The sequence below is a fragment of the Empidonax traillii genome, unplaced genomic scaffold, assembly GCF_003031625.1.
Source record: "Empidonax traillii isolate 1590-97213 ecotype Southwest subspecies unplaced genomic scaffold, ASM303162v1 scaffold338:size1951571, whole genome shotgun sequence".
Lineage (NCBI taxonomy): Eukaryota > Metazoa > Chordata > Aves > Passeriformes > Tyrannidae > Empidonax > Empidonax traillii.
This window is the reverse complement of record NW_020955531.1, coordinates 61,132-73,148: the sequence shown is the minus strand read 5'-3', so window position 1 is coordinate 73,148 and position 12,017 is coordinate 61,132. Positions and strand designations below refer to the sequence as shown.

Here is a 12,017-nt window from a genome sequence, read left to right as displayed (position 1 = left end):
AGCAATAAACCTTCCCCAGGTAGATACTGGACCACATCCGCACAGTGATTTCCCTAGAACAGCACCAGTGTGGGATCCCTCAGGGAGCAGGTCAGGGGGCAAAAACCTCATTATTTTTACAATGTGCCTAAACAGGTGGTATTTGGTGTTTGTGAAGAGCTACTAATGAGCTGTAGACATTGCCCCATCTGCAAGTTATGTCCTAAGTTACAAATGTGGTGTCAGGCAGCAGCTGGGCAGTCAGTGGCTCAGCAGGAGGAAGCCAACAGGGATGTACTCCCAGTACACTCCTTTCCTCCCTGGACTGCACACTTAGCTTGGGTAAGAACAGGATCCCCAGGCACACGGCCAGGTAACCTGGGCAGCTGTTCTAGATTATCCCATTCCATGGCTGGGAAGCACAGTTTTTCCTGCCAGGGTCCTCCTCACTCTAGTCTGTCACCTTTTTTGATCCTTCTGTCAAATCATACCCCGAAATTTTAGCACCCCTTTCTTCACAACAAAAAATCTGGATGCCAGAGAAGGATTTCCACTCTTTCATTGTAAAACAAAATATAGTTGCAAGAATTCAGTGCAAGGGCTGACTCGTTTCTAGAACAGATGGGTAATCAGCAAACACTGCTTAAAAACCCAGACTAGGCCTAAAAATAAGTGCTGCATGCTGACCCTTGATGGTGATCTTTCTGAGAGTTCACAGCAGGAACTTCCAGTTCCCCAAAACCCCTTTCCTCCTCATCATCACCACAGATGTTGCAGTCCTAAGCCAGTCCGTGCCCAGCTGTCCCAGCATGACTTATCCAACCCCTGTCAGTACCTCTGTGTGTCACAGAACTGCAACTCACTTGAGCTTTGCTTGAATCCTGTGGCAGAGTGGACAATGACATTCAGGAATCCATAGAGACCCGGGGATTCATCATCTGTACAAAAGACCCGAGGAATTTCGTTACATTCACAGTGGAGCTGAGAGAGTGATGAGATTGATATTGCACAGGTTAATGAGCCAGGGTAAACTGTCCCTAAGGATGGCAGGAGCACATAACAGCCACTGTGGCAAGAGAGGAGACCACTGTCACCTGCAATGCCTTCTGGAAGTGGGAGGCTCCTAAAGTGACATTTCTAGGGTCAGCAAGACAGCACAGAAGAAATTCAGAGGTAAAATATAAAGTAAAAACACAGAAGTAAAATATAGAGGCAAAGTCTAGACTAGCAGATTAGAGAGTAATTTAGGATGGTCTCTGATGCAATTTTGGCCAGCTGATGTTCTTCCAAAGGATTCCCAGGCACAGTTCAAAGCTGTCCCGGGTTAGGACTCCACCAGGCACTCCAGTGCCTTGCACAACAGCTGCATATAAGAACCACTTAATAGTCAATGAATATATACTGGAAGATGTTGAGGAATATTTTGCTAATTTAGATGTAGCCACATAATGTGGAGCTTGTATTTCTGTTGTTGCAGAAAGTAGCACTGGGGTGACACACTGTTCTTCTTCCTATTGCTCTCTCCTTGTATGCCATCATCCACTTCAACTAAACCACACAAGCTGGGCACACATGGCCTCAGGTTTTGTTTTACAGGGACTTTTGTTTCATGGGGAGTTACAGTTTGTAACTCATCACCAGGCTGCAGTGAGTAGCAAAAAGAACCAGGGGAATTCACAAAAGCAGGCAGGGGAGAGTTTCACTGCAGCTGCACCAAGTGAAAACATAAACCAAAGCTCTTACCTTCCTTATTGATAGTGAGGGGAATGTTGTGGACTGTCTGAAGCTTCACACAGGAGTTTGTCAGCATCTGGAGCTCCACTGATGTGAGGGAGAAGCTTTTAAAGCCTGCCAAGGAGATTCAAAGAGGGAGGAATTCAAATTTAAAGGAGTGGCTGGATGCCTTCTCCCTCACCCAGGGCACACATGGGATAGCTGCTCCCTGGGCAATGCCCAGTGACAGCGTGGAGGTGCTCAGGGCTGTGCTGCTGCCCTGCCCAGCTCTGCTGAGGGCACTCTGAGTTACTGTTGGGAGTAACAACTCTCAGCATGGTTCACAGGAAACAAAGGGGGGGGTTTTAGTTTCTTGCAAAACCAAAACACACCCCTGCCAAAAAAGTTCCTAAGTTTCTTTGGACTGGAGCCAGGTAAAAGGGTGCAGCTGTTCCCTGTACCTGGAATTGCACTGAGCTGTGATCTCTAGGGCAAATGGGAGAATCTCTACACACATGTACTCGGTGCTCTCCCTACATGTTGCTGCAAGCAGAAGTCCCCCAAACAGCCTCAGATTGTGCTGTGCTGGGGATTCCAATGCATATCTCTGATTTTGCAGGTTTTCCTCATCCTCTGGATTCCTGCTCTCCAGTAGGATCACAGTATTGGTATCAGTAACAGCCGAGGGACACTCACATTTCTTCTGCTGCTCCCGGATATTCTCCCTCCACTCTGCCCTCTCGTAGTCTGATGAAATGAGGAACGTGTAACTCTACCCAGGAAAAGAGAAGAAAATAGGGCATGAATTAGTCTGAGGGCTGGCCTGCCTGCTCCCACCCTCCTCCAGAGCTAAGTGCTGGATACACTGTCCTTGTGGCACTCCTGCCGCTTGTCCTGTGTCCCAGCTCTGTCAGGACAGGCAGGGCTGTGGACATGGACACGAGCCCTCAGCAAAGCACCCCCGGTGCCAGCACGGACAGTCAGAGCCCCACAGAGCCCCCCCGATACAGCAGCCATGTCCCTGGAGCCACGGGCTCCCAAGGCAGCTCTGTGCTGTGCTCACAACACCAGGAACCCCAAAAGCCTCCAGCACAGCCCTAGACACTGGTGCAAGCTGAGGAAGCAGTGACCAGCTCATGGATTGTCACTGAGTAGTAACACAGTCTTGTGAGAATCCTTTGCCACGTGCACGGAAAGGCCACGGTGACAGGTCACAGCACTGCCAGAGCAGGGCACGGGGACAGATGAGTCACAGCCTTATAGGATGTCATCAGAACCCTTGGTACAGCAAGGGCTGGGTGTCTGCTGCTTGGAAAGGGCTTTTGGGACAGACAGTGGAGGCCATGGAGACCTCCTTGTGCAACAGCCAACACAACCTACACACACAGCCCTGTGGTCTCAGGCACACTGGGGTGGGGGGATGTGCTCTCACCTTCCCGTTGCGATTGTGCACCCGGAAGGCCATGTTGGGAGACATCAGCAGTAGGAGGGATTCCTGCTCTGACAGCTTCTTTTTTAACCTCTCGATGACCTTGCTGCCTTTATTGGCCCTCTGGAGGGAGGGGGAGAGAGGGAGACAGAGGACACGTCATTCTCCAACATCTATCCCATTTACACAAACAGATATTTTAAAATCCACAGTCCCTGCCCTCTATGAGTAGGGAAATGGCCCCAGGGCAGACGAAATGCTCTCAACAGGATCCACAGGGCTCCCAGCTGCTCAGGATCATGTTCCTGCAGTATCTCCACACTCACAGTCAGCTCTGTTCCCCAGAGGTGCATGGCCACTGTCCCCACTATACCCTGTTCTTTCTGCCCAGCAGCATCATGTCACTGGGCAGCCACAGCACTGCCAGGTCCTCATTAACTAAGGAGACTGTAAGGAACTTCCCTAGAAGTTGCCCAGAACTCTCCCACTCACCACCCACTGATCCATTTTCATCAGAGGCCAGGTAAAATCAGTTTTTCCTGGATAATACCCAGTCCCAAACCCAGCCATGAGTATTGTTTGGCAGTGATGCACCACAGCACGTATCTTAAGACACCTGCACCTGGTGAGTAAGAGGCTTCCACGGAGTGTTCTTCCTAATATCTTCCTTTTTCCAGGAAGCCATCTCTGAAAGCCAGCCAGGGCAGAGAGGCAGGAGCGTGGGGAATAATCTTCTCACGACACGATTAGCGTTATTCATATCCTGCTCTACCAACCAGTAGGCCTTCAGTTTTCAAACTCTTATTTCTCTTTTGGGTCCCAGGAATCTAACATCTCTAAGAAAACACGTCTTGCAAGCAAAGAGAAGCTTGGGCCAGAGACACCATGTCTGTGTCAGACTGTTCAGTCAACATAACTGGTGTTCTCCATATATTTGCTGGTGCTTTGACATCACCGAAGTAGGAAAAAGATTCAAAGGTACAACTGAGCCTGCAAAAACTGAGGAATACATGGCTTCTGACCAAAATCACTTGCAGGATCATCTTTAACAGGCAGAAATTGGCATCTCACACTCCCAGTCCTGCCCTGCACATGGATGCTCAGGGACAGCAGTCACAGGTGGTTTCATGCTAGTAGAGGAGCTATTGGGTACAACTACAGAGTGCTTTTGTTTCTGCCTCCTCACAGGGCACCATCATTCAAGCTGTGCACGAGGATGAGCAATGATGGGCTGCAAAGCATCTGGGTATCACAAACCTGTGCTGAACAGCCCGTTCTAACACAGCTCCCCACGCTGTGCAGCCCTGGAGTGCTGCTGCTGCTGCTGTACCTCAGCACAGACACCGAGCCTGGACCCGTCAGGAGTGCTCAGCCCCTTTTACCTTCTCCCGCTGGATGTCGTTCTTGATCTGGGATATCTTGATCTTCATGGCATCCAGCTCCTCATCAGGTACCAGTGGGATATTGGGCACTGCCTCAGACTCATCCACCATTTGGAAGCTGAGGTCAGTGAGTGGGATGTACCATTTGCAGTCATATTGCTGGCTTTTCCTGAAAGGCAGAAGGTCCAAACCTTTTACTATCACTGGTGTTTGACAACACCCCCTCCCCCTTCCCACAAGTCCTTCCCTGCTATAGTGCATAAGATACAGATATGGGCCCAACTTTACTGTGATTCCCATGTGGAAAAAGTCTGGCACAAGGCTGCTTTCCAGCAGGAAAGTCCAGCAGGGCAATAGCCAGTACAAGTACACAAGGCAACTCATTTTGATTGCTAGTTCCTTTTATCCTAAGATACCACAGCCCTCTCCTGCAAACCCTCTCAGTCCCATGAGCTCTCCCTTCAAAGCCTCCATGCAGCCAAAGGTCCAAAGCTGTGCCAAACCTCTGACCTGGCTGTGACCTAAACCAGGTCTCTCCTGCCTGAGCAAGGGCCAAATGGGGCAGGTGAGCCAAGACACATAAACCTCCCTGTGATCCAACCAGAGGAGAGAAACTACAGCTCATAGCTGCCATTCTTCAGAGATTTCACCAGGATAACCAGTTCACTTCTTTTAATGGTTCATGTGACTTATTCCCTCTTCACCTCTGCTCTCAGGAACATCCACTCATGGGAACATCCCAGTCCTGTGAGGGTCATTCCTCACAAGCACATGCTTGAAAAAGGGCAGGCATAACTTATTGCTTTTAGAGAGCAAGGAGATGAGAGGGGTCTCCATGAGAAGAACATTTACCAAATGAAGAGAAGCACCATTTGAGGCAGGCACGTTGGTAATTGTTCCTCCCCCCCCATTTGTCAAAAATGTCAACAAAACTGTCTTTATAGCTGCACTTTCGGGTTCACACAGTCTGTTCACTGCACCTTTGCCACTTCTCTGGAAAGCTGTTAACATGCTGTAGCTGCAAGGCCAAAATTAATAACCTTAGTCACAAAAGAAAGTGAAGAATGTCACCTATTAAAAGAAAGGGGAAGTGGAAAAATAAACAGCATTTGTCCTGAATATCAGCAGCTACAGCATATCCTATTTTCCTAGAAAGGCTCAGGGCAGAGATGGGAGGAATTAACCTTTCCTGAGGGATCAGGACATGGACAAGGTCTCATACAATAAACAGTCCTGCCTTGCTGATTACTCCTTGTCTAAGCCCATCTTGTGGGTTATGGTTACCCAGGCTTGGGGTATTCACATGCACCTAAAACCGCTGGCTAACCCCAGGATTCTGTTGCAGCTGAGGTGCAAAGCACACAGTCCAGAAGGAAAATCTCACCCTCCAATCTGCTTCTTGAGCTTGGCACACAGGAAGAGATCAGTAAAAAGAAAGACGTGCCGCAGCTTGCGGGCCCCCTCCACCAGCTCCACCATGAAACTGTCCTTCAGCAGCTGCCGGTGCTGGAACGAGCAGGAAAAATGTGTCAGTGCAATACGAGCTCCAGATCTGGCACTGGGGCAACACATTCCTCAGACATGACTCCTACCACAGCAAGTTCAGTAAATTTGTCTGATCCAGAAAAAAGAAGAAAGCCGATTAAATATTCCTTGCTGTAAACTCTGCTCCCTGCTGCCCTCTCTCCCAGAGGCAGAGATGGTCATGCAGCTCCCCCATTACCTGGTGCTGGGTCAGACTTCAGGCTGCTCTCCATCCCCTGTTCCTGAGCTCGAGTGTAACCCATTGTGAGTCACTGCCCAGCCTCTGTGCACCGGAGGCTGGAATCCCTGAATCCCTGAATCCCTGCCAGTGAATCGTCCCCTCTGGAGCCAGCAGAGAGCAGCACACACCGCTTCTCCCAGAGCCACTTCCCAGCCTCTGCATTCAGCCTCAGCCATCCCTCCAGGGACAGAGCCAAGCCCTCCTCGGACACCTCCTCTCCCAGTCACAGCAGAGTTTGTCAACATTAACAGCTGAACATCCACAGCAGCCATTGCTGCTTCTGTATTACAAGTGCTGCTGAGGGGTAGTTCCTGAACATGTGTATCCATCAAACTTCTCAGTAGTCCCTCATCAGCCTGTGCTTTAATAGGACCATCAGGATACAACCCCACTCCAAGCCTATTGAAATCTCTTTTTATATCATATAAAGGCTTGTCAAACCTAGAAGATTCAAAGAAGCTGCACAACTCTATGTCTTCATTCCTGTTTCTAGTTCCAGGGAGCTTTACAGCCTCCCAAAGAAGAGGCATAGATCAGTAGCCATAAGCATTGCTTCCCTAATTCCCTTATGGAGGGGACACCATAGTTAAAGGACCAAAAGGCTGGAGTGCTGGCACTTACGCAGATGGCTGTGCAGGTACCAGTGACCACATCAGGAGTTCCATGCCCTGCTCTATGCTCAGCCCTTCCACTCTGCTGTCAGGATAACAGGACTCTGCACATCTGGAATAGATAACTCCCACTGATTTCCAAACAGGGCCATTCAACTTTGGGCAAGTTTTATTCCCATCAGTACGTGCAACTGTCAGTGTTGCCTCACTTCATGCCCAGTACAAGCAGGAAGCATCAGCTTCCCCACACGTGCTAAGGTACACTAAGGAACTTTTCCCTGACCCAAACTATTTCCTTGTTATTCCAGCTAAGAGGATGCTCCCCTGACACCACCAAGTGACACGACACACACCCCTCATATGGCCTAGACAGCACTGTGGCTGCAGACAGGAGAGCTCTGCTGACACTGTCCAGCAGCACCAGGAGAGCAGCTCCCCTGAGCCAGGTCAGGACACCCACCCCAGAGCTGATGCCCCCCAGGTCCTGTTCTCTGCCTGACTTAACAAGCCCTGCACACGCTGCCTGCCCAGGGCGTGGGAGTGCAAACCCCCCACGCTGCCTCTCCTTCCACCTACGGTCCTTCCCACCTTGGCTCTCCAAAGTGGAAACAAACCACATCAGTGCTGAGCCCAGCAGGCACCACGGCAGGGAACTCCTGGCAAAGAAATGCCCTTGCAGACACCACTCTTGTTTGCACAGTCTGTCCCACAGCACCCCAGACTTCCTGACCCGCCTTAGGAGCCTGCATTTTCCTGTCTGCAGCTGCACCACAGCGACCTGTTAAAGCACCCAGAGCGGTGTCAGCAGCTCATCTGGGTGCTGCCTTCCATGCCACAAAGGTCCTGGAAATCCGTGAGCAGCAGCAGCAGAAGCTGCACCTTTCCCATCGCTGCAGGAAGCAAGGCTGTTCCCCAGCAGAATGCTGCACCCTCTCTGGGCAGGACTCTGTGGAGATCTGGCATCCAGCAGCGATTCAGGCTCAGAAGGGCCTGTACATATGTTAGTGTTTATTTTTAGGTGGGTGTGATCCTCCTGGCTCCTCCTCAGTGGTTTTGGGGTGAATGCCTGCCTGCATTAATGCCTCCGCTGCTGATGGCACTTGTGCACGCCTTCCCCTCCTGCATGGTGAACAAACCCCAGGTAGGAAACTAGAAACACTGAGCTCTAAAATAAATAAACAGGAGGAGGTATGTTGTCAGTAGCAAGAGCACTCCTGAGCTGCAAAGAATTTCACTTGGGAGCAATAATAAGCAGGGAAAGATATTTTCTGAGCAAGCCAAAACCCCGATCTCAGGTTTCTAGATCTGATGCATATTAATTACTCTGCAAATCAGCTCAGCTCCTCTGGGGCAATGAGAATAACTGCTTACTGCCAGCTCAACCTCTGCTCATTGTTCGTAGGTGTAAAGATGTTCTCACAGCTCACTCATCTCTGCTCCCCAGCAGGATGCAGCACTGTCCTTTCCCTGCCTGGCAGGGACATGGCACAGTCTGACCTGGCCTTCTGCCCACCTCTGTCAGGCACTGAGCTCAAGAGCCCAGCCCAGCACCCTGCCAAGAGCACATTGCCCCAAAACCCGAGCGGAGAGATCAGCCATTTAAGGCCAAAACAGGGGCGTGACTCACCAACCTGCACAGTTCCCACCCGTGCTGAGGTGGCCTCAGTCACACTGGGTTTATTTGGGTTTGCCCTCCTGGCTACCAAGCATCCCATTGACACAGAGACAGTGCAACCATGAGGCAGCAAAAAGTCCCACAGAGGGAGCTGGGTGGGAAGGCAACAAGGGTGTATTTCCTAAGCTTGGCTGGAACAGAAGGAAAGAGATGAAAGGGATATATTCCAGTCAGCCACTCAGAGGAAAACACTGAGCCTCCCAGACTTTTCACTCTTCATATCTTGCTCATGAGCTAGTTGGGAAGGTCTCCCTCCAGCAAGCAACAGGGTTAAACTGCCACAAGAGCAACCAAGCATCTGGGAAGGAGAGTACAGGAGAAAACATGTGGACCAAGTCAGGAAATCTCTCCTCACTACCAGCTTCTCTCAGAAAAGAGGACTTTTGTTCTGGCTGGGCACAACAGGCATGTCCCAGGCTGCTCAGCATCCATGGAGCCGAGGAGGGGCACTTCCAGCGAAGGGGCACATCCTCTGTTGCACATTAGTCATCTTGCCGGGAGGTTCAGCAGGTCAGAGGGAAACAATAAAAGGATTTCCCAACTGGTTTACCAGATCCCTGCCAAACCCCACAGCGTGGGAGCAAAGGGCACCTTCCTGGACCTCCTAACATGAGTCAGCCCATCCTCTCCAACCCTGGGGGAGTCAGCAGCCCCCTCAGACAGGACTCCTGCTGGTCAGATGTCTGTGCCACCTCAGCTCCACAGCCCTTCTCTAGCAGTCTGGGAACCAACTCTGGTCAACTCCTCCCACCCAGGGCCACCAACTATTCCTCTGGTGGCCTCCTGTTTAACAGGCTCTCCTGAAAGACAAACCTTTTGGCTGAGTGATCCTGCTGTACGTGACATACAGTGACCCACGTGGGAAATCATCTCTCTACCTTGTTTCCAGAGTTACTCTGTTTCTTAGAGGTTGCCAAAGGTGATAACGGTTTCCTAAAACACCCTGAAATGACATAAACTACACAAAACCACATAAACATCCAAGAAAGCCCAAGCTTAGGGTGAGAGTGGCAGTACAGTGGCAGTGTGACCCCCCCTCTTCCACAGAAAGCCCCAAGACTGTCAAATGTCCAGCACATGAGCTCAGCTCAGCTCTAGAAAGATGTTCCAGGAAACCTGGGGGGAAAACTCCTGATTTTGTATCATAATGGATGGAATTAGGATCGCCTTTGATCTGTCACCTTCAGTGGCTCTTGCAAAGCTCCTGTATTGGTGCAATGTAAGTCCCAAGCCTCCTCTCCAGGCCCTGCTTTTCTCTGCATGTTTTTTCACCTGCTTCTTCTCCCACCCACCTCAGTGCTCTGAACAAAAGAGTACCTCTTTCAGTGCTTGGTTATCCTCTTTGGATTGCCTATTGCTGTCCTCCTCCTCTTACCTCTGTCACTGAGCATCTCCCCCTCCCGTGCTACCAACCTCACGACTACCTGTGTGCTCATCTACTCATCCTACAGTGTTTTTGTGCTGTTTGCATATGATAAATCCTGCTGCTGTCACAGGCTGATTAACTCCAGGAAGTGCGGCCAGCTTGCCTGAGACACATTACAAAAAGTGGAATTTAAAAACCTACTCAACCAGAACCACAGCTGCACAAAAGGCCATCTCTCGTCGCCTGTGTGCCGAGGAAGGAGCTCATCCGATGTGGTGACAGCAGAGCCCCGCAGCGTGTGCGTGGGAGAGAGCCCCGGGAAGGGCTGGGACATGTGTGAGGCAGAGGGAGGAGGGGAAGAGCAGGAGATGGGTATTGGCACATGTCAGTGAGGAAGAGGTGGTTTGGCTTTCTGCAGAGCGTAGGAAGAAGATGATTCCTGGTGTGTGTGTGTGTGTGTGTGCGCGTGCATGTGCTGCAAGACCAGCACTGAAGAATAAAGGGATGCTCTGTCCAGGGAGTTAAACTGGCTGCCCTTTGAGCATTTTAATGGCCTCTCTTTCTTCTTCTCGAAGCTCCTGTCACCAGGAGCCCTCTGGCTGCAGGTGTAAGACAGAGCATGAAGCAGCCAAGATCAGTTCTGAGTGCTCCACTGCCAACATCTGCCCAAGGCCTCCAGGAGCAGCGGGCACCAGGCCTCACACTGGGCATTGCTGCCTGGGTCCAAGCTGAGCTTCCAGCTTTCCACAGGCTTCAGTCTGCACTTCTGCTCCCCTGCACGTGTCCTTTGTCCTCTCCCTTCTCCCCCAAGCAAAAGCCTAAGGCAATGATACCCAGTCCCCTGACTGCAGTTTAAAGCCACACCATAGGGCAGCTTCTTCTCTCCAGGGAAAGGGAAAAGGTGCACAGTAGCATAAACTGATCTACGATGGGATCTGGTGGGCTTGATCCAAGAAAAAGCTGCCTGTCAGCTCTCTTGAGCTGACGAAAGCAAACACCAAGCCAGGCAGCAGTGACCCAGAACTCCAAGAGGCTTTGTTTTCAGTCAGCCCCATTCCTCTGTGCCACTGTGGGATCACACAAATACCAGTGGAACACTTCAGGGAGGGTGGGAGTGCACAGCCAGGCAAGGCAGAGTGGCAGCCACCACCACTCAGTTGGTCTGAAGTGCCCTGGAATAACATTCTGCAAAGAGCAGCAGTCAGGAAAGGAAACACCATCTCCCAAATGAACTCTGCAATTTTTTGCAGTTTCATTAATTCCTGCTTTACACAAATGGACTGAATCAGCTGGAAACACAAGCCTTTACTTCTGGCAGGGAAAGATGACTCGAGTGCCACAGTTATTTGCATCTGGGCTTAGCTGAAAAAACCCACAAGGTGCAGGACATAGAGCTGCTCTGCTAATAAGAGTAGAAAAGTTATTACTCCCACTTTCTGCACATAACAGTGGCACATCCTTCATCCCAAAGCATTTGTTTTCCTTCTTCCCCAGGGCACCGTCCCCAGCAGAACCTTATCCATGTTCCCTATTTAGCAGTGGTGAAGCAGGATCAGCAGGGAGCAAGGAGGATGCCCTGCTCCCTGGACTGCAGGGGTGGGTGATTCTCCACCACTCACATTCCCAGTCACAAGCAGCAGTGCTACTCAGAGCCCCTTTCCCTCCATGTTTTCATTTGGTTATTCAGAGGCTTAGCAAAGTGGATTCCTGCAGATAATTCACATAAAAGAACAGTAAGAAAGTAGAACTATAAAAGTGGAAAAATGGGAAGGACAAAGCAAGAGAATGTAGCTGATCAAGCTGAATGGAAAGGGATCCAAAAGGCCAGACAAGCCCTCCTGGCTCCCCTGTGTTGCCAGCCTGGGGCTCTCCTGGCTCCTCTGCACCACAGCCCTCAGCAGACCACAAAGCAGGGAAGTGCTGCAGTCAGCAAGGACCAATCTCTGTTTACAGGCTCAATCCACCAGTACTGCCATCCCTGCTGGAGCTCTTTCTGTCCCTCTGGTGAAAGGTTTTACTCCCTTTGTTCCCATCTCTTTGCACTACCTGGAATGCTCATTCAGCCCAGCAAATTAAACTGCACCACAGACACCTTCC

General features: G+C 50.6%; 1 protein-coding gene across 2 annotated transcripts in view; it reads right to left on the bottom strand.

Annotated features, from left to right (window-relative positions):
• The window catches only part of LOC114061526 (breakpoint cluster region protein), an 80,737-nt gene that overhangs the window by 17,249 nt on the left and 51,471 nt on the right, over nucleotides 1–12,017 (bottom strand). For both annotated transcript variants that reach the window (XM_027892079.1, XM_027892080.1), the window contains exons 9-14: nucleotides 5,888–6,009; nucleotides 4,504–4,672; nucleotides 3,125–3,244; nucleotides 2,389–2,464; nucleotides 1,723–1,827; nucleotides 843–917 (exon numbers count right to left, since the gene is read on the bottom strand). In XM_027892079.1, the coding sequence (XP_027747880.1) occupies nucleotides 843–917; nucleotides 1,723–1,827; nucleotides 2,389–2,464; nucleotides 3,125–3,244; nucleotides 4,504–4,672; nucleotides 5,888–6,009 (667 nt within the window). The remainder of the gene's footprint in view (nucleotides 1–842; nucleotides 918–1,722; nucleotides 1,828–2,388; nucleotides 2,465–3,124; nucleotides 3,245–4,503; nucleotides 4,673–5,887; nucleotides 6,010–12,017) is intronic.